The following is a 24,917-nucleotide window of genomic DNA, read 5'->3' as shown; positions in this document are numbered from 1 at the left end:
CAGCATGTGTAGCTGCTTTTTCTAGATGTTCATAGTAGACTTTCCAAAATTGCTTATTTTCCATTTCACGTGCATGAGAACTAAGAGTAAAGATCATAAAATAAAACCCGTGGTATGGACCCTATTTTGAGATATCTCATACAAAAAAAAAGTGAAAGGATATAACTAAAATACTAATTAAGTTATCCCTGAATGTGGGGTCATAAACAACTTTTGTACTTTATTTTTCAAAATGCCTGTTCTGCTAAGGTCTAATATTTAGGGTTTGGAGAGGCCACACATAATATATTTCCAATCTGACAAAAAGCTAGAGTAGGCCCTCTGAAGACAAATGCCTGCAGAAGGACAGATTTCTATAAACGAGGCACAACATATGTATTTTTTATGTGATTATGAACGTGCTTTTTAGAGCTAAAGGGTTTTGGATACTAGACAGCAAGGGTTTTAAATTAAATTTTTAATTTTTAAATTAAAGTTTGGCTCAATGACTCTATATATATAAATAAAAGCATACAATTATTATACAGTACTTATTACTGTAAAAAAAATTCAATAATACAGGCATCAGATAGAATAAGTAACGTTTACTTTTTCTTCACCTTGTCCCACAAAGGCTTTAAGGTAGCTATAAATACCATACGCATCCATTCACTTAAATCACACCCCAGAGTATAATACTGGCTCCATCATCATTCTGCAGTAGTGAAAGCACAACAGCTTCATCCATTTCACCCACGCTTACCTTATGAGTTCAATAACAGGATCCCAGAGAGCACTGAAGTTAACATATAACATGCCTAACAGATAACGAAGTGGCACCTGCAAGCATAGGAAATTAGTTTAGATCAGCACCAAAATGCAAGGATCCTGACTTGGACAACCTGAGGTTTGGAAAGAAGCTTCTGCTTTAAGAAAAAACTTGCAGGTGCCAATCCAAAATTCAGGTACAGTAATTTTCCTCCTCTTCCCAAAATGTCACTCACTTTTTAACAGAGAAGAATCACTTAAGAAAACATAGTATTCAAACTCACTCCAGATGTTCACAAATAAAGGATATATTTGAATAAACAGATTTGACTCACGATTAAATTCATTCCTAACAAATACTGCCATCACCTGACAAGACAAAACTTGAACGGTAATCAGTAAAGCACAGGTGTCAAAGAACCCAGCAAAGCACTATGTGAATGGCAGCTGAGGCTTGATAAGCAGATGTGTGAGTTCTCAAAACTAGGCATTAAGAGTTCAGTTCAGAGGGTCTGAAGCTTTCACAGTCGCCTTTTGGAATGACAGTCACTGTTACTAGCATCCCCATGCACTCAGGAAACATCATGTAAAGTGGTAGTTCTATTATTATTTGGGGGTGGGGTGCTTGTGTCTACCTTAGCAGCAGAGTCCCTTTCCAAATGGAACATAACACAGGACGCTAATATACAGAACAGGTTAAGAACAGAACTGCTCTGCTTGAAAGGGGAATGCCTCCACTTGGCCTTCTTCCCAAAGGGATAGTGATGTATCCTCAAGGGTCATGGACGGAAAATCCCTGGTACAAAAGGTAGAGGGCTGACGTCCTGCAGCAGTGAACAAATCTGGAGAAGAGTATCAGGCTGTCAACTTGACCTTGTTCCTCCTGCTGCCACCTACTACCTACCCTCACATACTACACACATACTCAGGAGAAGGGAGGATAGTAAATTATTTCTACTGTTGAAAAGGCTGTGGAGCCATTTAACTCAAAGCATTGAACAGAACTGGGTATTTACTTAGTTTTAAATTCTTTTTTTATAATTCTTGCTTTTAAAAATTCTTTCTCTCTCTCTCTTTTTTTAAATTTTTTGGTGACTATTTAGTATGCTTCTCTTTTCTCAAATGCCAGCTAAACAGATCTTCAAGTATAAACTGAGTTAAAAAAAAAAAACCCCAAACACTGTTTTTACCTCCTGTAATGGCCCATCAGGGACTGCAGTCTGTACCACATCATGTCTTAGTTTTCTCAAATGAAGAAGCTTCTCTCTGTAATCATTCACAGTTGCTGGCACAAGTTCTGCCTGGCGTAATACAGCAAAGACAGACTGACGCTCTGAGAGCTCGTCATCCTGAACAACCAGAGGAAACCAGGAGGCAGGTCAGTATTTTGATTTTCCAAAAAGAACATTAAATGTGAACAGAAGTCTAAAAAAGAAAAACTGGCATATGTTAATGTTTTAAATTAAATAAGCAATACATTTTTTGAGTAAATGATTCATTCTTCCTCACATCATTTACTTTTTGGTAGATAATTTAGGTTTAGTGTCTAGCAGAGACATGACAAGTAAAAAACAGGAAAGTAATTCTCAAAATCACTCAAGTTGACTGGCAATATTTTTTGAAATATAGAAAATGTACATATACTTTCACTGTACAATTCTACTTCTAAGTAGAAGTAATTTCTACTTCTGGAAGTAGTCATTTGCATTATTGAAATGTTTCCCTGAACAAAGGTATCTGTGTAAGGATGTTCACGGCAGTATTATTAGAAATGCTGCAAAACTACCAACAACCCACCTAAGCGTCCATCAAGAGGGAACTGGTTAAATACAATATTTTAAACTGTGGGGCACTATTCAAACTTCAAAAGAAATGAGGTAGGGCTAGAGGTACGGATATGGAAAAACTTGCATGACACCATTTGTTTAAATTATGTGTGTATATACAAAAAGTCTGAAAGAATAGTCACCAACTAACTATGCATTTTCAGTGGTGGCCTTGCTGAGGGGATGGGAATAAGAATGGCAAAAAGTTTTTTTCAAACTTTGTGATAGATATTTACACGGTATTTGAATTTTTTGCAAAATTATCATTTTGGAAAACAATATGTCAAGTTACATTTTTTAAAAGTTACCCAAAATGAACAGTTAAAATACCTCCATTAATTCTGGAAGCCGAACCTCAAAGTGGTTTAGGATCCTTATTGTCAAAAGCCGAATCTAGAGAAATTAAAAGGCATGTTTCAAACTCCAACTATTTAAACATAAGAAACTGATTAAGAGTCAGTGAGACCTAAGTTTCATGGAATTATGAAAGATATACCACTTGTCAGAGTAATACATGTTTATTCTATTCCTTATTTCATATTCAACACCAACCAACACCTTATTCAAATGGTACTTGGAACAATTAATGACCAGACTAGACTGAGAAGATAAGGTTGCTCATAAAACGGTGCTGCTTCTCTGAACTATAACACTATAGGCATCTCTGTAAATAAGCGCAAAGAATCTGATTAAGCTTACAATTCCACTGAAATTAATGATTTTTATTTCTAAATAACATGTTCAGGTATTTCTATACACCTGAATGAGCAGCAGAATCACCTACAGAGCTTTGAAAAATCATGCAGATATGTCACTTCCACCCTATGCCTGCAGAATCAGAATTTGGGGGTGTTGGGACCCAGAATTTATATTTTTAGTAAGCGCCCCAATTAATCCTGCTGCAATCAGTTTGTAGGTCAGTGTTTAGGAATCACTGCTTTAAATAGAAACCACCCCAAAGCAGCATTTTCTGATTAAGGAGCTCTGACAACCACTGGCAATACACGCATAAAACAAAAGATGGGAGGCAGAGAACACACCACAAAACCGTAGTACCTTGGATATGCCAGTTGAAATGTTTGCTCGTAACTTGGGAAATAATTCCATTAGAGCTTCCTCTGAAAGTGGCCCCCTGCAGCCACATAAGGATAATCTCTGATAATAGAGATCAGCCAACAGCAACACAGACGGCTCCAAAGGAAACGCTCTGCAACGAGATATTTATTAGATCCAAACTGTACCATACACCACAGAGGACTTAGGCTATACTAGAAACCACAGAAAATTATCACTGATGAAAGGAATGTAAGAGGGAACAGATGAAAGTTTTACGTGGTCATGTAGCATCACTTGAGACATGAAGAATCTGAGGTCCACCAACAGTGAGCCACACGCTCGAGTACAGACACACAGCCAGAGGCAGAAGCAGGATTATAATATGGTGTTTTGACTGAAGTCAAATGCTGTCTTTTCAATCCACATACTCATAAGTGACAGTGACATAAGGGGGGATATATACTATTCACTGAGTGTTTTCTATGTGCCGGGTACTGAGCTATGAGGGAAGCAGTACAGAGCAGGGGGCCGGCACATCAGCTCTGGGGTAGGGCAGCCCAGGCTTGAAGCCAGCCCATCATCATCATCACCCACGTAACCCTGGACAAGCCACTTAACCACTATGTGCTGTCCTCCAACAAATATTTACTGAGTATCTACCATGTACCAGTGACTTTTCTAGATACTGGCTATGGCAGGAAACCAAGGAAAAAGTCCCTATCCTCCTGGAGCTTATATTCTAATAGGGGAAGGTCACCTCAGGAAAAGGAGGCTGGACTGAGAGACTGGTGCGTGGGGGAGAGGGCGAGGGGGTGAAGAGGAGTGCTGTCTGATATGGGGGTGGTCACGGAAGGCACAGACTGAAGGAAGTCAAGAAGAGAGCCAAAAGGCACCTGGAAGAAAAGCATTCCCGGCAGAGGGAGCAGCGACGCCAAGTCCCAGACAGGTGTGCTTGCCTATGTGAGGAGAATCGAGGAGACCAGTGCAGCTGGAACGGAGTGAACAAGGAGGAGTGGCTGGGGACGAGGTCAGAAGCCAGGGCCTAGGTTACACAGAGCCCCGAGGAACATGATGAGGACTGCGGGTTTTATCCCGAGTAGGCTGGGTACCACGAGAGCAGGGTTTCTCAGCAGTGGCTCTGCTCACGCGGGCCAGGTGACTCTTTGTTGTGAGGCCGTCCAGTGCACAGCAGGGCGCTCCTTACCCACCACACCCCAGTAGCAGTCCCCAGCTGTGATGACCAAAAACGTCTCCAGAATGGCCCGTGGTTGAAAATCACTATTTCCGAGGGTTGTTGGCAAAAGAGTGACATGTTCCCTTTCACGGAAAAGAATGATCCTTGTTGGGTACAAAACAGACAGCAGCAGGGCAAGGATGGAGGCAAGGAAACTCGTTAGGAGGCTACTGCAGTCATCCAGGTGAGAGATGGAGGTTGAGACCAGACTGGCAGCGGGTGCTGAGCTGCTGGGGTTCTGGATTTATTTAAGAATTCGAGTTCCCCCTTCTACAATGTTAACAGTACCTATACCTCAGGGAATTGTTGTGAGGATTACAATAATAATGTAATAATAATGTACGGAAAGTACTCAGAAGAGTGACCGGCACATAATAAAAATTCAATAAATGCAATTTGTGTATTGTTAACGCATAGTCTAATTCAATCTCCATGAGGGAAGTACTGCTACTCCCTTTTGAGAGAGAATAAAGTTGAGATTAACTAACTTACTCAAGGCTATCTAGCTAGTAAGTGATGAAGACAAGGTTCAAATCCAGGTTGTCTTGGCTGTGAAACCTCTGGCGTAACCAGTAGCTAGCGCAGCACCCAGCACTGAGGCCTGCATCTACAACTTTCACGAATGAAAACTTGCACTGCCACCCTCCAAGCCGATTCGCTCCCATTAGAGGTTTCTGGGCCTCCTAGGTTAAAAGCACCTGCCCGGGAGGCCAGCTGGCCTTCCACAAGGGACAGACAAATCCCACTCTGTTATGCGTGCTTTTCTGTTTTAAAACCTCCACAGATACCTTAAATTGTTCCCACCAAAGCATACAGTGTGAGAAGTTTAAATAGAATGACTTAAAAAAAAAAGGGGGCTTCCCTGGTGGCGCAGTGGTTGAGAGTCCACCTGCCGATGCAGGGGACACGGGTTCGTGCCCCGGTCCAGGAGGATCCCACATGTCGCGGAGCGGCTAGGCCCGTGAGCCATGGCCGCTGAGCCTGCACGTCTGGAGCCTGTGCTCCGCAACGGGAGAGGCCACAACAGCGAGAGGCCTGCGTACCGCAAAAAAAAAAAAAAAAAGGGAACACATACGGAATATGGTAAGTAGGAAGACAACAAAGAAAAACTCCTCCTTAAAAAAATTTAAAGCAATTCAATTAACAATAGAGAGACAGTAGCCTTGCCCAGATTGGGGAATGTACAGAGATTCTGGATTACTGCACTAAGTCTCTTAACTGGTCTCCTTTATCCTCCTTCAGTCTCTTCTCGATATAGCAGCTTAAGTGATCCTACTTTGGTCTACGTCACTCTCCTGCCAAAAACACCTCCTGTGGCTTCCCCTTTCACTCACAGTAAAAGCCAAGGCCCTACAATGGCCAAAGGTCAAACACTGCCTGCCACCACGCCCCCATATCCTCCTCTCCTCCTACCCTCTCCTCGCTCTACTCAGCTACGATAGTTCCTTGCTGCTCACGCAAGGCACCCACACAGAGCCTCGGCACTCATACCTTCCCTGGGTTTGGGACAGAGCACCCCAGGTCCCAAATATCCCATCCCCAGGGCTTACTTCCTTGCTGCTTCTGGGTTTCTGCTCAAATATCTCCTCGGTGAGGCCTTCCCTAGTTAAAACTCCTATTTGTCCCCAGCCTCCAGACTCTCCCTGTCCCGACTTTACTACTGTCTAACATGCCATATATTTTACTTGTTTATTTTGTTTAGTGTATCTTCTTGCTAGTGTGTTAGCTCCATGAAGGCAGGGAATTGTGTGTTTCATTTACTGTGTCTCCCAGTGCCAAGAATAGGGCCTGGTACATGAGAAAAGCAATGAATACTTATTGAATGAAGTAAATGAGCAAATCTGTTGTTAAAAGCATGTAAATAAAACGGACTAGACTCCAGAAACAGAAGCAAACTACTTTACAAGACTTTTAAAACGCCTGACCTTTAGAAAGGGTGCTAAGCTGAGCAATGAATGGCTCTCAGTAACGCCCTGTGCTATGATCCAAATCAAAATAAACTTAAAAAAACCCAAAACTGGATTGTTTTCTTATGTAGTAAAAGGACCACAGGAAAGTTTTCTGAAGGGCTAAGTGTGTCAAGCCGAGAAACACTGTGAAAGCAGAAACGTGTATGTTGGAGCCATGGTGCCATGTCATGTGACCAGCATTATACACCCACTTCACTCTGCAACACTCATTTACATACACAGTAAAATACCCTTTCACAAAGATGAATCTGTATTTAAAGACTGTATCCAAAAATGTTCTTATTTTAACTGGAGGATTTAAATCAATAATAAATTTCCTACGGGAACACAACTCAGGTAAAAAATAGATCCAAGATTTTGCCAACACAGAAGCCTTTATATTTCATTCATTATTAAGCTGAATGTAAGATATGTTTACTCACAATACTAAATTCTTCACACGTTCCACAGAAACCAGATGAAGAAGTTCAGAAGATTCTTCCAAACTTAGCAGAGTATTTACAGCTTGACAAAGAACAAATAAGTTTCCTTAAGGCAGAAAAACAGGAGAAAACACATTATTTCTTTGACACAATAACTATAGACATCTGATTTTACCTACCACTTGGTATTTATACAGAGTTCTTAAAGTGAATCTAAAGGATTATCTGTCAAATGTCAGAATATAACAGAAAGGAACTGAAAAGAGGTTCCAAGTCTTATATTTTAACTTTCTTAAGAGAAAAATATATTCAGAAATGGAGAATAAAAATGTATGTTCCCTTCAACTGAGATGAGGAGAAAATTCAATGGTTCTACCAACTGGTATTATCAAAATCAGAACTTTTGAGAATAGACTTAGACTTTTCAAAAGCTACGAAATTATCTTTGTGTAAAACTCATGTTGATTTTATGACTCCAATTTACAAGAAATCACATATCCAATGGCTACTACGTATAACGGACTCAATTTATATTAATTAGATAATCATTTACTCCTAGACCAGAGGTTGGCAAACTATGGCCCACAAACTTGCGGGTAGTCTGTTTTTATATGGCCGGCAAACTAAGAATGCTTTTCACATTTTTAAAGGGTTGTTTAAAACAACAAACAAACAAACAGAATATGCCACAAAGACTGAAGACTGAATGTGGCCCACAAAAGCTAAAATATTTACTGTATTGTCCTTTACACAAATATTTTGCCAACACCTGCTCTAGTTAGAAAAGGGCTATCCAGCAGAACTTCCTTTCTGCAGTGGTAGAAAGGCCCTATACTTACTTCTGCCAAATGTCCTCACAATCCAATATGGTAGCCATTCGCCACATGTGGCTACTGAGCACTGGAAATGGGGCAGGTCTACTTTATTCTCTAACATGTCTGCTTGGTATCTAACACAGAACCTAGCAATTAATATTTAAATGAATGACTACTATACACATGTGTTAGGAAAAAAAATACCATGCTAGAATAAAACAAAATACCTACTATTATTTGCTTATTTTTGTAGCAAAATTTTTTTATTAATCTTATTTTGATCAAAATACCTACTTTTAAATTGCTGTTCTCAGCTACTTGGGGGAGTTGGACAAGTATACAACAGGAAATGGTGTTTGGGGCAGGGCAGTCTACTTCTGCCTGGATGAGTCATGAAGACCTTTCTAGAGGTACTGTGTTTGAGCTGAGTTTTTTTTTTTTTAATTTTATTTATTTTTGGCTGCACTGGGTCTTTGTTGCTGCGCGCGGGCTTTCTCTACTTGCAGCGAGCGAGGGCTACTCTCTGTTGCAGTGCGCAGGCTTCCCATTGCGGTGGCTTCTCTTATTGCGGAGCGTGGGCTTTAGGCACGCAGGCTTCAGTAGTTGTGGCTCGTGGGCTCTAGAGCACAGGCTCAGTAGTTGTGGCGCACGGGCTTAGTTGCTCCGCGGCGTGTGGGATCTTCCTGGACCAGGGCTCGAACCCGTATCCCCTGCATTGGCAGGCAGATTCTTAACCACTGTGCCACCAGGGAAGCCCTGGGCTGAGTTTTGAAAGCTAAGTACGAGTTCACCAAATGATGAAAGACCTAGAAAGGACTCCAGGCAGAAGGGACACATGTGCAATGGTAGCCAGAGGGACATACAAGAAAGTGTCTTGCTCTAGGTAAGCAAATGCCTGGAGCACAAGTGTATATACCAGGGCTAGACTGGGCGTGGAAGACAGGAACAAGACACAAGCTGGGACTTGAAGTTGAGTCTGATTTCTTTGACCATGGAAGCCTTCTACTACTATACCTTTGGACTCAGCAAATGTTCAAGCTGTCCTGACTTTGCCACCACATTATGAGGTACAAGGGTAACGCCTCCATCTCAGCCTCTTTTTTCCCTATTTACATACAGGGGGTTCTGCCAGAACACAACACAACGGCAGTACTATTCTCTGGTATCCATGTGTTTACAGTTACTCTGGGTGTGCCAGAAAAGACAGACAAGAGAACAAATCGTGACTGTAACTGACCTTTTCCAAATCTCCCTCTGTCAACAGTCATGAAGAGTGACTCTATGAAGCAGGTGACTAGGGGTATCACCTTCTCTTTCTCCAGGGGTCTGTCCAAGAAGTGGGGAGAAAAAGGGAAATGCTCAAACTAGCATTCAATGGCTTTTTCATGAAATGGCAAAAAATGGCTAATAAATGTTTTCATCAGCTTGCTAAAACACCTTTCACAATTAAACACAGTTGATTTTCTCACCTAATATGAGGTAACACGACAAGGGCCGCCCAAGAGCATGAAAGGTAAGTACTCTCTTTATTTGGGGGTAACTGAATTATAGATAAAAGATGATCTAATACTGAGATCTGTTCCTTTCCTCCCTTGGATCTGGTCTTCTTCTGCCTTATACTGGATCTGAAGGAAGAAAAGATAAACAAATATTTAAAGTAAGAGAGTATATAATCGCTCTAGCCCTCTGAAGTTTGAAATAAAATTGGTTCCTTCCCATGCATGGAGCATTAGTGGGAAGGAAGGAACTGGTGGTGACAGTTGAATACAAATAACTAAACAAAAGTGACTCATTTACTGATTTTTTCAGTGACAAATTTTTTCAAGCCCATTGGTTCTATTTTCTTCTATTTTCTATTTTAACTTGCTTCATAACTTAAAGCAACTCTCTTCCAGTTTTAGGTATTATTTCTGAATTTTGTGCTGATGGACATGTGTTTAAGAACTGGAGAGGTAATTTATTGGCATGAACTGACTTCCTCCATCCCCCCCTTTCCTTTCTGACATGAATTTTACTGCTTCACAAATGTGTAGAATGATGTTGCAAAGGAATCACAGTGAATTTGACAAATGTCACTAAAATGATTATGACTTAGAAGTAACTTTTGGACTTCCCTGGGGGTCCAGTTGTTAAGACTCCACTCTTCCACTGTAGGGAGCGCGGGTTCGATCCCTGGTTGGGGAACTAAGATCCCGCATGCCATGCGGCCAAAAAAAAGCAAGAAGTAACTTTCTCTGAGGCTTTAATCTGATAAGTGGTTACCCAACATTATTTTCTAATATGACATTCAGTTTTAGGTATCTGTTACTTTGGCGGTATTCTTGTTTGCCTCTATTTTTGCCAATGAACTATACCTCAGTCCTATTTAAAAGACAGAAATCCAGTGGAAAGAAAAGTCACAGAAACAATAAGTAAATTGATCTGTTTTTATAATTAATCCTCCATGTCCAGTTTGGTTAACTTATTACAGAATAGAAGTAGAATATCAGGTTTTTATTCCTATACCTGTTAATCATTAAAGTTAACCAAAAAAGTTGCATTCTCTTTTGTTTCATACTTATCAGGATACCGAATGCTTGGAAATTATGAGAGATAACTAAGTGAATTTTACTGGTAATTTCTAAAAGTCACTGTACCTTGATATACAGTCTTTCTAGTATTAACCATGAATATACAATTGTTTTAAAATAAAAGGTTAAGAAAATTAATAGTGACTTCTTTCTTTCACTTACCACGCTCTTGAAGTTAAATAACCTGTTTCTGTACCCTTTTCACACGTGTTCCTATGCTTATATATACTTTTGGTTTTAACTTTGCAAAATGGGATCATGTACTCTTCTACAACTTGGTTTATTTATTTTTTTAAATTTATTTATCTATCTATCTTTGGCTGCATTGGGTCTTTGTTGCCGTGTGCAGGCTTTCTCTAGCTGCGGCAAGCAGGGGCTACTCTTCGTTGCGGTACGCAGGCTTCTCTTGTTGCGGAGCGCGGGCTCTAGGCATGCGGGCTTCAGTAGTTGTGGCATGTGGGCTCAGTAGCTGTGGCTCGCGGGCTCTAGAGAGCAGGCTCAGTAGTTGTGGTGCACGGGCTTAGCTGTTCCACGGCATGTGGGATCTTCCTGGACCAGGGCTCGAACCTGTGTCCCCTGCATTGGCAGGCGGATTCTTAACCACTGTGCCACCAGGAAAGTCCTACAACTTGCTTTTTTCACATAACAATGTATCACGGACATCTTTCCAGTTAATACATGTAGATCTTCCGTTTTTACAGTATTCTGAATGCATTATTTTTAAATGGGTAATCCTACCAAGAATACAGGGAATAAAGACTTAGAACTTACCCCACTGTCTGTTCTGAGAAAAGCAGAGGGTACTTCTCAATCGCCATGGAGCCAGTGGTGGGAGGTGCTGCTTTGTTCAGAATGAGTTTGGCCAAAATGGCCAGAGCTTCATCTTTGACTGCAGCGTCATCAGTCAGGAAGCAATTCTCAATATACAAGAGAAAGCTGGGTAGAAAAAGCTAAAAATAAGAAAGAAAATCACACTTATTAACAACAGATATAAATTTCAGAACACCTAATGAAGAGAAGATTCTAACACTTCCACAGAGAAAAAAAGAGATCATAAATAAAGGCTCAGGAATCGTAATAACATCAGACCTCTGCAAAGGAACGGTGGAGGCCAGAAGACAATGGAGCAATGCCTGAAAAACTGAGGGAAAACGACAGCATCTAGAATGCTGTACCCAGCGTACTGGTGATGTAGTTTGAGGAGAGAATAAAGACACTTACAGATGCACTAAATCTCAAAATTTTACTTCCATTCACCCTTTCTCAGGAACCTCTGGAGAATGTGTTTCATCAAAATAAGAGGGGAAACTACAATAAGAGAAAGACACGGGACCCAGGAAACAGGAGAGAGGCAAGTCCTAGTATGACATCTGTGCAGTGGGCAGAGAAAGCAACATGTTCAGACTTGAAAGGCTCTAGGAGGAATGTCTCCTAAAAAGAAAAGAGAAAAGCAAAGAGCTACCAAAATTCTGCCAGTTTGCCGCGTGAAAGGCATTCTGTGATGCTGCTGGCAGACCCACCAGCAATTTCAAGTTTCTAAAGAATGAGGCAATTGGTAACTTCAGGAAAAACGAAAGGGTATACAAAAAAGGAAATGTAATTATAAAATACTCCTTGATTATAGGGATTAAGTATTTGATGAATATGAATTCAACCAAAATTTATAATGTAACTCTGCTGAGCAGATGAGAAGCGTAAAAGAACTAGAAATCCACCGACCCAGGAGGAAGCCTACAGATGAGGACTAAAACTAATGAGTCAAGGCAAAGCAGTATGTTCAGATGATTTAAAAATATAAAGTAAATACTAGAAAAAAATAGCTAAAAATCATTAGATGTGCTTGTTCCTGGTGAGGAAGATGGGAGTGGGAATGAAATGAGTGCCTTTTAGCGCTGTGCAACCTTTTAAACAACATACAGAGAGTACTCTGATAAAAATAAGTTTTTTAAAAAAAGACCACAGGGAACAGGGGAGACAGAAAAGAGGCAGCTGCTTAAGAAAACCTGGGAGAAATAAAGAGCCCTCACTGGGCAGGAAGCAACAGGGCTAGGACATGTATAAAGAAGTATTTTCCTGAGACAAATGAAAATATATATTATTAAAGACTAAAGGGAAAAATGAGAGAAGAGATACAGAGATTTCCATGAAGTGTACTGCAGAATCACCAGTTGGAAGGAGTGGCAAATGTTTGATGAGGGTGAGGGGCAAGGATAAAATAAACTCAGGATTTTATGAGAAAGATTTCTACCTCATTCTATCAGGTAGCAATTCATTCTGTAGCAATGAAATAAATTCATAACCCTCGTCCTATGCAAACTGTTTCAGAAACTATTTTCTATGCTTCAAATTCACAGTTTAAGTTCCTTAAGCCATTTTTTTTTCAAATTTATCACATTGTTCTATAACTTCCTAAAAGATTATTAGAAAAACAAATTGGTTACCTAGTATCATTTAAAATGCTTAGCATGTGGAATAAAGTTTCACATATGACCTAGAACTGGAATATAATTGCTTTAAAAAAAAATACATGAACTAAAACATCAAATACTTATTCTATTCCTTTCAAAAAACAAAATCACAGGATTTTTAAATTGATTATTTTATCGTGACAGATTTAAAACAAAACAAATCCAAGACTTAATATCTCACTCACCTGCTCAAACTGCTTCATAGCAAACATGACTTCCGAAAAACCCAAAATTAAGCATCTTTCAAATCTGCTCTCAAAAATCTGTGGACCACAGGCAAAGAATAGTAATGTAAATACAAAGAGAGTACTTTCCCATTCCTGAAAATAAAAACATCTGAAACCTTCAAGATCCTCTAACTTGCAAGCAGGAAGTGTGGGATGCTTGATACAAGTTAAAATAGTCATGGAAGGCAAAAAGAACTGGATTGTTGAATTTGCCACTGTGCAGATGGACACACCAGGTGTGAGACACAGGCACTGGGCCTTCCTCCTCGGGAAAGAAGCTACTAGAGTAAAGGTATGGTGGGCACACTTCAACCAGTATTCTAAGTGCTCGGCCTTCTCCAAAGGGACTTACAAATGCGAAGGGCTGTGTTTCTAGTGATTACCCAGGGCTTTGCCTAAGAGCTGCTCCATTCTTTCCCAGCTACAGAGAATTACAAAAGGGCAAGTAGCACGACTTTACACCTTCCTCTAAACTTTATACTGTTGCACTACATGAAGCTAGGAAGAACCTAACTGATCTATTTTCAATTCCACTTCCCTCCAATTCATCTTCTAATCTCACTAAATCATTTCCCTGCTTAACATTTTTCCAGGGCCCTCCACTACTTGGAGGATAAAATCCAACCTAACTTTTCAAAGGCAAGCAAAGCCTTGCTGATATACATCACACTTCATGTGTCCATGTGCCCAGCAACATAGATTTTTGAACACATTTTTGCCATTCTCTCTCCTAGAGTTTTTAACACCTTCTCTGACTGGCAGACTGCTATTTAACCTTCAACGACTATCCAAAATATTAGTCCTTTGAAAAGCTTTCTCTGTCCCTCAACCCCAGACAGAATTAACCTTTATGTTTCGACGTGACATAAATAGATTGATTCAACAGATTTTAACTACATACTCCCAGGGCCCCACTTCCCTAACAATAAAAAATCACAGGCAGGACTTCCCTGGTGGTGTGGTGGTTAAGAATCCGCCTGCCAATGCAGGGGACATGGGTTCAAACCCTGGTCTGGGAAGATCCCATGTGCTGCAGAGCAACTAAGCCCGTGCACCACAACTACTGAGCCTGAGCTCTAGAGCCCGTGAGCCTCAACTACTGAAGCCCGCGTGCCTAGAGCCCGTGCTCAGCAACGAGAGAAGCCACTGCAATGAGAAGCCCGCGCACCACAACGAAGAGTAGTCCCCGCTCGCCATAACTAGAGAAAGCCTGAGCACCATAACGAAGACCCAATGCAGGCAAAAATAAAAATAAATAAATTTTTTAAAAATATTAATTAAAAAAAAAATCACAGGCAAAAATAAATAAATAAATGAAATAAAAGTGTCCACTCTACAATATCTAGTCCATAGCCTGAACTTGGTTAAGTGAATATTTGTTTGGTGAATATTTGCTGAACAGATTTAGCTTTTATCACATTTTGTTTTGCTTATTTCCATTAAAGCACGCGATTCACATCTCCTTAACAAGATTATAAATTCCCTGAAGACAGAGCCTTTCCCAAGTTTCATTTATATTCCCCAGAAGGCTTACTCAACGCTAAACATAGTATTAACTACTCAGTTAATATTTGCAAAAGTAAATTACTTTTTCTATGGTTTCTTTGATGAGTGTCACTGGCAAGGAAATATTTTCACCTAGGATCAAAGCAGAAATTACATCCAAGAGGGTCGCCTGGCAAGATCTGGAGAGATGGGCTATTTGTAATGTTTGAGACAACACCTGTAAAATAAAAGGAAAAACAACGCACACTTAGCAATCAGCTTCTAATGAATAGGCTCTAAGCAAATTAAGTTGGGAACTCACTTTACAAACGTCAGCAGGGTTGGTTATCTTTGATCCATTTCCATGTTTTACAAGTATCAGATATGTTTCTAACAACCTTTTAAACTGTTCAGAACTTTCCCCACAGTTAGTCTTGGTTACTTTTGTATGTAGATCCAGGAGTGATTCCTGCAAATGAAGAATTTATAAGAAAGAATAACTACCAAAGATCAAACTCATCTGTTAATTTAATAATGAAAATATTGTGTGAAGCAGTTCAAATTTTCACATTCTTTTTCTGTGAAAGAAAAAGACACATTTACTGGGAGTCACTAATGATAACCGCTAACATTTCTGAACGCACTGTTGTAAGTTCTTTACGAGTATTTCCTCATAATCCTCACTGGCAGGGAATACTATTATCCCCATTTCCCAGATGAAAAAACTGAGGACCAGAAGCTTAAATTTTCCCAAGGCACACTAGCAGTAAGTGACAAAGCCAGGATTCAAACAGAGGACTCTGGCTCCAAAGCCTGTGCTCTTAACCACTATGCTCTACTGCATCTCAAGATATCAAAGCAAGTAAAAATAGTACAGGGGATAGAGGTAAGGAAAATCCTAGTAAGTACATAAAAATATGATGACAACAATTATAAAATATCCAGGAGTGATCTGCTGAATTAAGAACAACAATTAACTCTTAGACTCCTAATTACACACAAATACTTAAAAATCAGAACTCACTTGCAAACATTCAAAAAATATACCAAAATGTTCCTTGTAGATGTAGAACACTGTGGATGTGACCATGTGTTTGAGTGTTTCTCCAACTAAAGTCCATGGAAGTTGAGTTTCTGTTTCAGTAACTGGTCCTAGCTTTTGCAAAATTAGCTTCACTGCCTGTGGGAATCCAAGAATCATGAAAATGAACATGCACACTCTTATTCTCAAGTATTACATTGGTATTTCCCTCTCTGATTATTCCCCACTCTGCTCAAGCTACCTTAAAATCCGATCCAGGATAATCAAGGATATGGCAGCTCTGGTGGTTAACTACATGTCCTCAAAGAACTTCCAAACTAGGATGGGGAATTTTATCACACAATATCCCCTGCCCCTCATCGATCAATTTATGTCACCTTCTAGCACCCAGGATGAAGAGAGCAGTGATTTTTTAAATTTTTTGATTGACGGATTGATTTTTTGGCTGTGCTGCATGGCAAGTGAGATCTTAGTTCCCCAACCAGGGATTAAACCCGTGCCCACTGCGGTGGAAGCTCAGAGTCTTAACCACTGGACCACCACGGAAGCCCCAGCAGTGATTGCTTTTTAAATGAAAAATACCTAATGACCCAGGGCCTACAGTAGGTAAGCACTGTTTTTTAAAGCCCTAATGCGCCCCACTGAATGTTTTCTATTTATTCTAGGCAATCCTCTCTCCATGTCATCTGTGTAAATCTTATCTATTTTCTTTTAATCCCTTTCACATAGATTCAAGGAACTCCTCCCAGTTACTTACCATCTCTGTACAGGAGTGAAACATATTTCTAACTCCTTTGCACATTTCAAAGAGCAACTGTCCAACTCCTTCTACTTTTTCCGGATGTTCATCAAGATCAAGAAACATTAAATTGAAAAGTGCATTTTTATCAGAAACCTGAAACACAAAATGCAAATGGAAAACTGTATTTACAACATAAATATATCCTAATGAATAATTATTATTTGCTATTCTAAAGATTCATATTTAAACGTAATTAGGATAAAAATTCTAAAAGGAATAGTGACACTTGCAATGATTTCAAACTGCTGCAAGAGTACATTATCACTTGTAATGTCACACAAAAGAGTGATTAATTCATTGGTATAATATGAAGGTATGTACCAAGAAAAACTACCTAAGGCAACAGTCTATCTTTTAAAGTAAATAGTATGCTTATATTTTATGAGTATAAAAGAAATTTAATAGCAATGTTTTTGTTTTATTACAAAAACTCTATTAAAAACAAACACAAATGACACTATACAATCAGTTCCTTCCAGGAAATTTTTATAAAAATTTCTGTTAATCTCACTGTTCATGCATAGACTGACTTGAATTAGAGAATATATATATACACTAAGTAAGAATAAAAGAGTAACCCCAATTATTTCACATTAGTGAGCAAAAACCACCTTATGGTGAGATAAACTCAAAACAGTAACAGGTTTCTCTTTATATAAAAAATATTAGTCCATAATAACTATACTATAAAAGATATCTGCTTCTGTTCATCAGATTCTTGAGGATTAATGAGCAATAAACACATAAATGATCAAACTAACCTTTCTCATCAAAAAAGTAAAGCTTTCAGCAGCAAAATTTCTTATATGTAGTTTTCTATGAGCCAGGAGTGTACTATACATGCTATAAATGAGAAAATAAGACATGTTTAATTAATCATCATTTTAATAAAGATGTACTACGTGTTAACTATATGCCCAACACTGTGCAAGGTATGCAAGAAAGATGTAGCAGGTATAATAACATTAGCAGTTTAAAATCTCATTCGATTACCATCACACCCACATGTCAAACAGAAGACTGAAGATCATAGACATTAAGAACCCTAGGATTGGTGGCACTGGGCATATAAGAAAGACTATGAAAAGATGAAACTTGTAGTGATCCCTGAATGACAGGAAGAATCCAGGTGGGGAATGGAGTGCATATTGCCAGAGATCAAAGCAAGAGCAAACACAGGGTGGGCAGAAGTGATCACAGTCAAGGGATAACAGAGAGGGACTTCCCTGGTGGCGCAGTGGTTAAGAATCCACCTGCCAATGCAGGGGACACGGGTTCGAGCCCTGGGCCGGGAAGATCCCACATGCCACGAAGCAACTAAGCCCGTGCACCACAACTACTGAGCCTGCGCTCTAGAGCCCACAAGCCTCAACTACTGAGCCCGCGTGCCACAACTACTCAGACCCGCGCCTAGAGCCCGTGCTCTGCAACAAGAGAAGCACCGCAAGGAGAAGCCCAGGCACCACACTGAAGAGTAGCCCCCGCCCACTGCAACTAGAGAAAGCTCGTGCACGAAGACCCAACACAGCCAAAAATAAATAAATAAAAAAGAGAGAGCTATCAGAGAGGCTGGTCTGTCTAAAGGAAGTAGGATGATATGGGTAGGGAAGGCAGCTCCAGATAAAGCTATTCAAGTCAACAGGTGGCTCTGAACACTAAGCAAAGGAGTGGGGACTCTAGCTTACATTTAAGTAAGCACTTACTATGTTACTTCATCTAATCAGCACAACGACTCTGTGGTGTAGGAACTATTATCCCCATCCTATATAGATAACGAAATAGGGGCAGAAAGGCTACGCAACATACTCAAGGTCGTACAGCCATGCAGCTATAACTAAATAATGACTCATATAATCACATTGTTTAAACTGGTTTCCCAAATGAAAGAAGAGCATGGAATATATCTCTCCTATTTCTGCCATATCCCCAGCACCTAATTGTTCCTTGGTCATAGCAGGTACTAATAAGTGTTGGCTGAATAAGAAATGAATAGTTTCAGAAAGAGAAATTGGGCACCAGTATAGGGTGATATAAAGGAAGAAAGAAGAGGCTGGCAGTCCAACTAGGAAGTTAGTCAAGTCATAAAAGTTTGGGCAAACAAGGGCATGAAAGAGGGCCAGTGGCAGAAGGAAATGGCAATGGATGAACCCAAGAGACATTTCAAGAGTCCCTGCAATGAAACCAAAGATCTTATAGTATCCACAAGGCCCTTTACGGTCAGGTCCCCTACTACCACATCTCTGACATCACCTGATTACTCTCCCCCTATAAACGCTGCTGCACCACCCAGGCTTCCACACTGTTCCTCGCTCATGCCAGCCCCACGCCCAAGATGTTCTCCCCCTGATAAAATGTAAACTTCATAAGAGGGGTTTTTATCTGGTTTATTTGTGAGTGCATCTCAAGCCTGACACACAGTGTACAATAAGTAGTCACTGGATTGAGTAGGTGAATAGCAGAATCAAAAAGATGTAAAGTCCTTGAAGACAACTGGGTCAAAGATGCCTCTAAGTGGCCAAATCTCGGTGATGGGAAGAATGATGGTATCACCGTGAGAAACTGGGCAAACAAAGCCTGGCATTGAGTACATATTTACTGAACACACAAATGAATGAGAAGAGCTGGCTTGAACAGGAATGTGTAGACTTTGATTTCAACAACAGTCAAGTGAAAATATCCAGGCTGTTGAAGATGTCATACAGAAAGCGAATAAATTTATAACTGGAGAGCCTGACTCAGGAGATATAAAAGTAACAGCAGAAGTCATGAGACCAAATAAACTATATATACCCCAAGATCTTGCTGGTCTTTAATGAAGTAATCTCGGTTTCTAATACGTTTTACCAAAATCTTCACAGAGAACTAGTAAAGGTCAGAAAAATATTTCTTTCTCATTCCGTGTTCAAAGGAGGGTAGAGTGAAGGGAGGTGGTACAAAAACAAAATGGACAGTCCTATCCCATATCCATACTTATACTGGGTTGGGGTAAAAGGTTAATCTTACGTGTTCCTGTGCCAACTGAAGTATGTAGAAGTAATCAGGACACCAAGTAGAAATTCCATTAAGTCCCAGATTGAAATAGATTACAAACAATCTTTGCCTTACTTTAAACAAAAAGCTGGTACAGAATTCATTCTCTTTCCCTGTCCACAGTTACTTACAAATACTGAGTGTCTCTTTTGTCTTAATCAGTATTTTAGGAGCTAGGAAAATTCAGATATTTAAGATGGGGTTCTTGAAGAGTTTATAGGTTTGTAGAGACACCATTACATTAGAAGAAACGATTATAACAGAAGTTGTGTGACATAAGTGGTATGGGATGCCAGACGTGTTCAGAGTACAAAGCTCTGATTTCTGGACAAGGTGCCCGGGCACGTATGTGGAAGCTATGGATTCAAGTCAGGCTTTGATGGTGGGGGGTCTGATTTCAATAGCTGGAGATAAGAGAAGGTCAGGTCAATGCAGACTGATGGAACAGACTACAGACCACTTTGGCTGGAGAACCAACGTTTTATAAGAAAATAATTAGAGACTGAGATGGAAAGGAAGTTTGGCGTCAGACTGAAGACAGGGAAAAGGCCAATTAAAGAACATATTAAAGTTAGGTAGCCACGTCAGCAGGTGCAAGTGACAGGTATTATACATGTTTTCATTAAATACAGATGGGAGTCAGAAAGTATCTGCTTGTTGTCAGTATCCATAAAAACTGCCCTTGACCGAAAAATAAAAAATTTAAAAATTAAATGCTAGAAAATATCATTGTAGAAGAGGATCATTCTCCTTAGGGGCTTCAAGCACACAGGTGTTTCCCCAGAGGAAATCCTGACTATTCGATATATGTATATTGCTTTTGCTTTCAAAACTGATGCAGACGGGGAGCAGAACTGACTGCAAAAGGGCATGAGAAATCTCTTGGAGATGATGGAAACGTTCTTCAACTGGATTGTGGTGATGGTTGCATAACTATAAATTTACTAAATAGCACTGAATCATATATAAAATTTTAAAGCAAAAAAAAAAAAAGAAGAAGAAGAAAAGAAAAACCCATGTGAGAGGGAGAAATGGTCACCTGTATATATTGGACATGTCCTTCACCATCAGTCTCCACAGGTACTTGTACAGATAGGAAAGTGAGGTGAAAGCCCATTCTAACAACTCCGTGTCCTGAGTCTCCAGGATTGAAGTGATAGTCAGGAAAAAGTCCTGAAAATGGGGATAGAAGTCCGTCTGCAGATCTCGTGCCAACTGTACAACTAAACTGGATGAAAAAAATAAGGAAAGGTAACTGATTCTGATACATGTAGATCAAAAACCAAATACTACAAATCTGTTTCACAAATGATAACCTATCGCCTATGATGAAAGGATTAATTAAAGCTACTAAACCAAGTCTCAAGAGAGGTATAAAATTTTTCACGTTTTAAGAGTTGAGCAAAGACATCAGGCTAGAGCTTGTACCTTCCATCACAAGTTATATTCAGTCATTCCTATAGGGTCAAAGAAAAATCAGGTTCTTGTAAAAGTATAAAAAGCAAAAAAGTATACCCCTAAGATTCTGCTTTACAGTAATGTATTAATATTTTCATCTAACAAAAAAAGGTAAATTCTTGTTTCTAAATTACAAACACCAGATCTAAAGCATATGTAGCTATAAAACAACCTTTCTTAAAATTCAGATAAATGTTGTTGCCTTTCTTTCAACATGCTACTTACTCCAAAAGGGGTTGATAGGCATAACTGTTCTTGACTTGCAGGTGAGTCTTCAAACTCTGAACTATCTCATTTTGATGATAGACTAGCTGATTGAAAGACTGGCATTTGTCAATAACTTCTTTGTAAAATTTCCCTGGGTAAGGGAAAAAAAAAAAAAAAGAATAAGTTCTGCTTTTCCATCACACCAATATTTAGCTGTTTTGACCATATATAGTACAAATGATGGGTGAATAAAATAGAAACAAAATAGAAAATACCAAAGTGCTCCGTAAGGTTCAGTTCTCTCCACTTCAGTAGACCCTCAAAAAAGTAGGTTTCAACTTCCTGCCAAGATTAAAGCAGTCCATTAATCAGACAACTCAAAGAAAAACTATAATCAAAGTAAATAAGAATAATGATATATTAATACGTTAAGACAGTGATGATAGTCAAGAGTTGAAAAACTCCTCTTAGTTTTTTTTTAAACAGGGCATTAACTAACACACCTAAAAAAGCAATCAGGTATAAAATATGGGCAGAAGAAAAACTAAGTAATAGTCACGCTAAAAAAAAATTTTTTTCTGTTTTTCACAATTTTACGCCAAGAAAAATGTTGACTCTTACAGTTCTTTCATCCTGCTTTTGGAAATATGAATTGCTACAACCTTATAGAGAAGTAATCTGGCATTTCTATTAACATTAAAAACAGGTATGTCCTTTGATCCAGCAATTCCCTTTTTGGAGATATTTCTTAGAAAATTTGTAAATATACAAGTATAAAGACATTCATTCAGCTTTATTGTAGTGGGGGGGGGGGAACATAAAAAAGCCTAAATATCCAACAAAAGGAAAATGGTTGGTATATATATTATTGTCTGTACATAATAAGGTATATTATGTTGCTATTAAAAAGAATTATATCTATTATTAAATTAGAAGGATGTTGATAGTATACTTTCAAAGTGAGAAAAGCAAGTTTCAAAGTGAAGTATATGGTAGGAACCAATTTTTCTTTAAAAAAAAAAAAAAGACCTCTATAAGTGTTTGTACATATTTATATGAGAGAAAAGTTCTTACTTAGATGACTACCGAATCATCACAACTGGTTACCCTGACTCCAGAGCAACTGGTTGTTCTTTCCTCCACAATAAAGCCAGAGAGATCTAAAATTTACAACTGATCATGTCACACATTCCCCTGCCCTATAATCCTAGAATGACTTCCCATAGCTTCAGGATAAATCCAAACTTAGCTTGACATATGAAGCCCTTCATGGTCCTTGATTATCTCTTCAGCTTTATCTCTCACCAGCTACCCCCTTCACCCATCTGCAGTCACCATCAACATAAACAAACATCCCACAGGCAATTATAAGCATACTGAAATGCTTGGGAGTTTCTTGAATGTGACATGCTCTCTTTAGCCTCTGTTCCTTTATAAAGGCTAATTCCTCAGCCTGAAACAGCCTTTCCTGTTCTCTTTGCCATGCTAAAACCTATACAAACAAGACTCAATTCAGGTATCACCTAGTCCACTTCACCTTTTTTGACCTCACCTTACAACCTCACAGAATCTAGGTTAGGATCACTTCACGGTGAGTTCCCAAAGCATTATGTGCCTACCTAGATAACATAATTAGCACACTGAATTCACATATTGGAGACAAGGCATTCAAAGAGATAGTGAGCAGAGTCTGACTAGAGTCAAGTGAAAAACAGTAAAAACTGACATTGAATCCCTAATTTAAAGGCACGTTATACAGGACCTTAAAAGGCTGTCAGAGAAATAATGACTTGATGCAGCGAAAACAAGATTTTTGAGTAGAGGTGTGACTGAGTTACAGCATGGTTAGAACTGGAAAAAATTATGTGGTTTAGCTCCCCCATGTTTATTAATAAAGGGGGAAACTGAGCCCCAGGAAAGTGACTTGCTCAAAACCTCTTTAAAATTGTAGTTTCAGGAACATGGATCTGTAGCAGTGCTCGGAATGCACATGGGAAGGGAGTGGCTGGAATCAGAAGCCACCTGAGAATCAAGTAAATTTTCTAACACAACATCACCCGATAGAACTTTCAGCAATGATGGAAAACGTTCCATATCCGCACTTGGTCAGTATGGTAGCAACTAGCCACATATGGCTACTGAGCATTAGAATTTTTAATTTATTTTATATCTAATTTGTTATGTGTGGCTACTGTTTGAGACAGCACAGGTCTAATGCATTTCATGTTCATAAAAGAATGGCTTGAGAAATTCACTTCAAAGAGAATCTAAAAAACCAACTATGAATACTTGAAGATCAGCTCATTTAACATTCTCTTACCTCATCATAGCTTGCAGTTCTATCAATCCGGTGGATAATATCGATATTCACATTTCCCAATCGTTCAGCAAACGTAAGAAACTGCAGGGAAGAAGTATATTTACAACACATCCACATTTTATACTTATCACAATCATATGTGGACAATTTCCTCGTGGAAGTATAAAGTTTAAAGGTTCAATGTGCCTCCTTACGTTCTATCATTAGAAATAATGTTATGCTTCGCTTTCAATTTCAGAGTTGTATTTTCAATCAATCATAAAATGTATAACCGAGTTTTACAACTAGAAGCAGACATCACTGACAAATCACAGAAGATAACTTTAAAAACAAACTGAAAGACAAATGCACTGCACTACTGTACGAAGACAATGAAATATTTCTATGGATATATTTGCAAAATATCATTTCCAACAAAATTTCCGTGCTAGACTGGTGGATTGACCTAGGTAAAAGCTAGCAACGTGGCCTCGCCAGACCTACTGCTAGGTTTCATACCCTGCTGCATGTACAGGATCTGGCTAAGTCGTGGCAACAACAGTGTTTTTAAACATATACAGACCTACGGCTGTAGAGTAACAAAGAAACCCTCAAGAAACAAACCGGGAAAGTGGTGTAGTAGCCAGTAGCTGGAATCACTCACCTCCTCCCACCGGCCCGCCCCCCATTCGGTCTTCAAGGATAAAAGAGCAGGAAAGAATTCCTAAGCAGTTAGTTTGTGACACTGAATTTAACTCTGGCCTGAAGAGAAGTCTCAGCCTGGCCAGACGCCACAAAACATGGGCGAAATCTGCAGCTGAAGCTTCCTTCCCCATCCCATATTTACTACACCCGGAGAGAGAGAGGCTCTTTTGCTAGAGCCTCCGGACAAATGACTTTCGCTCGGTCCAGAGCACTGTAGCCTCGGGAGCTCCGCTGAGAACTAGACCCACGGCCGAGTTTCTTCACTCACCCGGTAAGTGTTCTCGATCTTGTGGGAAACTGGCTTTGGCTTCATGGCTGCAGAGGGGCGGCGGCCCGCGAGGATCTCGGGAAGGGTTGAAGGGATGCTACTGACTGTAGACAAGGGAAACTGGCTCCCACACTTGCACTCCCACGTACTCAGACTCTTTCTCACGTGCGGCTTGAGCCCCTGGGCGCCGCCATGTTGGAGACGGGTAGCCGGCAGAGTGAGTCACGTGGGCGGAAGAAGCGGACGGAGCAGGCGCGCCCGCCCCCTGCAGCCGGCTGGAGACTGG

General features: G+C 39.7%; 1 protein-coding gene across 2 annotated transcripts in view; it reads right to left on the bottom strand.

The window, feature by feature from the left end:
- The window catches only part of UTP20 (UTP20 small subunit processome component), a 91,883-nt gene extending 67,052 nt beyond the window's left edge, over positions 1-24,831 (bottom strand). The window contains exons 1-20 of one of the 2 annotated variants that reach the window (XM_060025460.1): positions 24,632-24,831; positions 23,680-23,760; positions 21,635-21,701; positions 21,378-21,510; positions 20,734-20,922; positions 17,426-17,507; positions 16,620-16,757; positions 15,845-16,000; positions 15,143-15,289; positions 14,924-15,058; positions 13,294-13,371; positions 11,412-11,590; positions 9,540-9,695; positions 9,308-9,396; positions 7,256-7,361; positions 3,630-3,780; positions 2,904-2,966; positions 1,938-2,096; positions 743-819; positions 1-80 (exon numbers count right to left, since the gene is read on the bottom strand). In XM_060025460.1, coding sequence (XP_059881443.1) covers positions 1-80; positions 743-819; positions 1,938-2,096; positions 2,904-2,966; positions 3,630-3,780; positions 7,256-7,361; positions 9,308-9,396; positions 9,540-9,695; positions 11,412-11,590; positions 13,294-13,371; positions 14,924-15,058; positions 15,143-15,289; positions 15,845-16,000; positions 16,620-16,757; positions 17,426-17,507; positions 20,734-20,922; positions 21,378-21,510; positions 21,635-21,701; positions 23,680-23,760; positions 24,632-24,676 — 2,311 coding nt within the window. In that variant the 5' untranslated portion in view covers positions 24,677-24,831. Of the gene's footprint in view, positions 81-742; positions 820-1,937; positions 2,097-2,903; positions 2,967-3,629; positions 3,781-7,255; positions 7,362-9,307; positions 9,397-9,539; positions 9,696-11,411; positions 11,591-13,293; positions 13,372-14,923; positions 15,059-15,142; positions 15,290-15,844; positions 16,001-16,619; positions 16,758-17,425; positions 17,508-20,733; positions 20,923-21,377; positions 21,702-23,679; positions 23,761-24,631 lie in introns of those variants that run through there. The other variant, XM_060025461.1, reaches the window with a different exon arrangement.
- Positions 24,832-24,917: the final 86 nt, after the last annotated feature.

The sequence above is a fragment of the Delphinus delphis genome, chromosome 11 (assembly GCF_949987515.2).
Source record: "Delphinus delphis chromosome 11, mDelDel1.2, whole genome shotgun sequence".
NCBI classification, from domain to species: Eukaryota; Metazoa; Chordata; class Mammalia; order Artiodactyla; family Delphinidae; genus Delphinus; species Delphinus delphis.
This window is presented reverse-complemented; position numbering and strand designations above follow the sequence as displayed.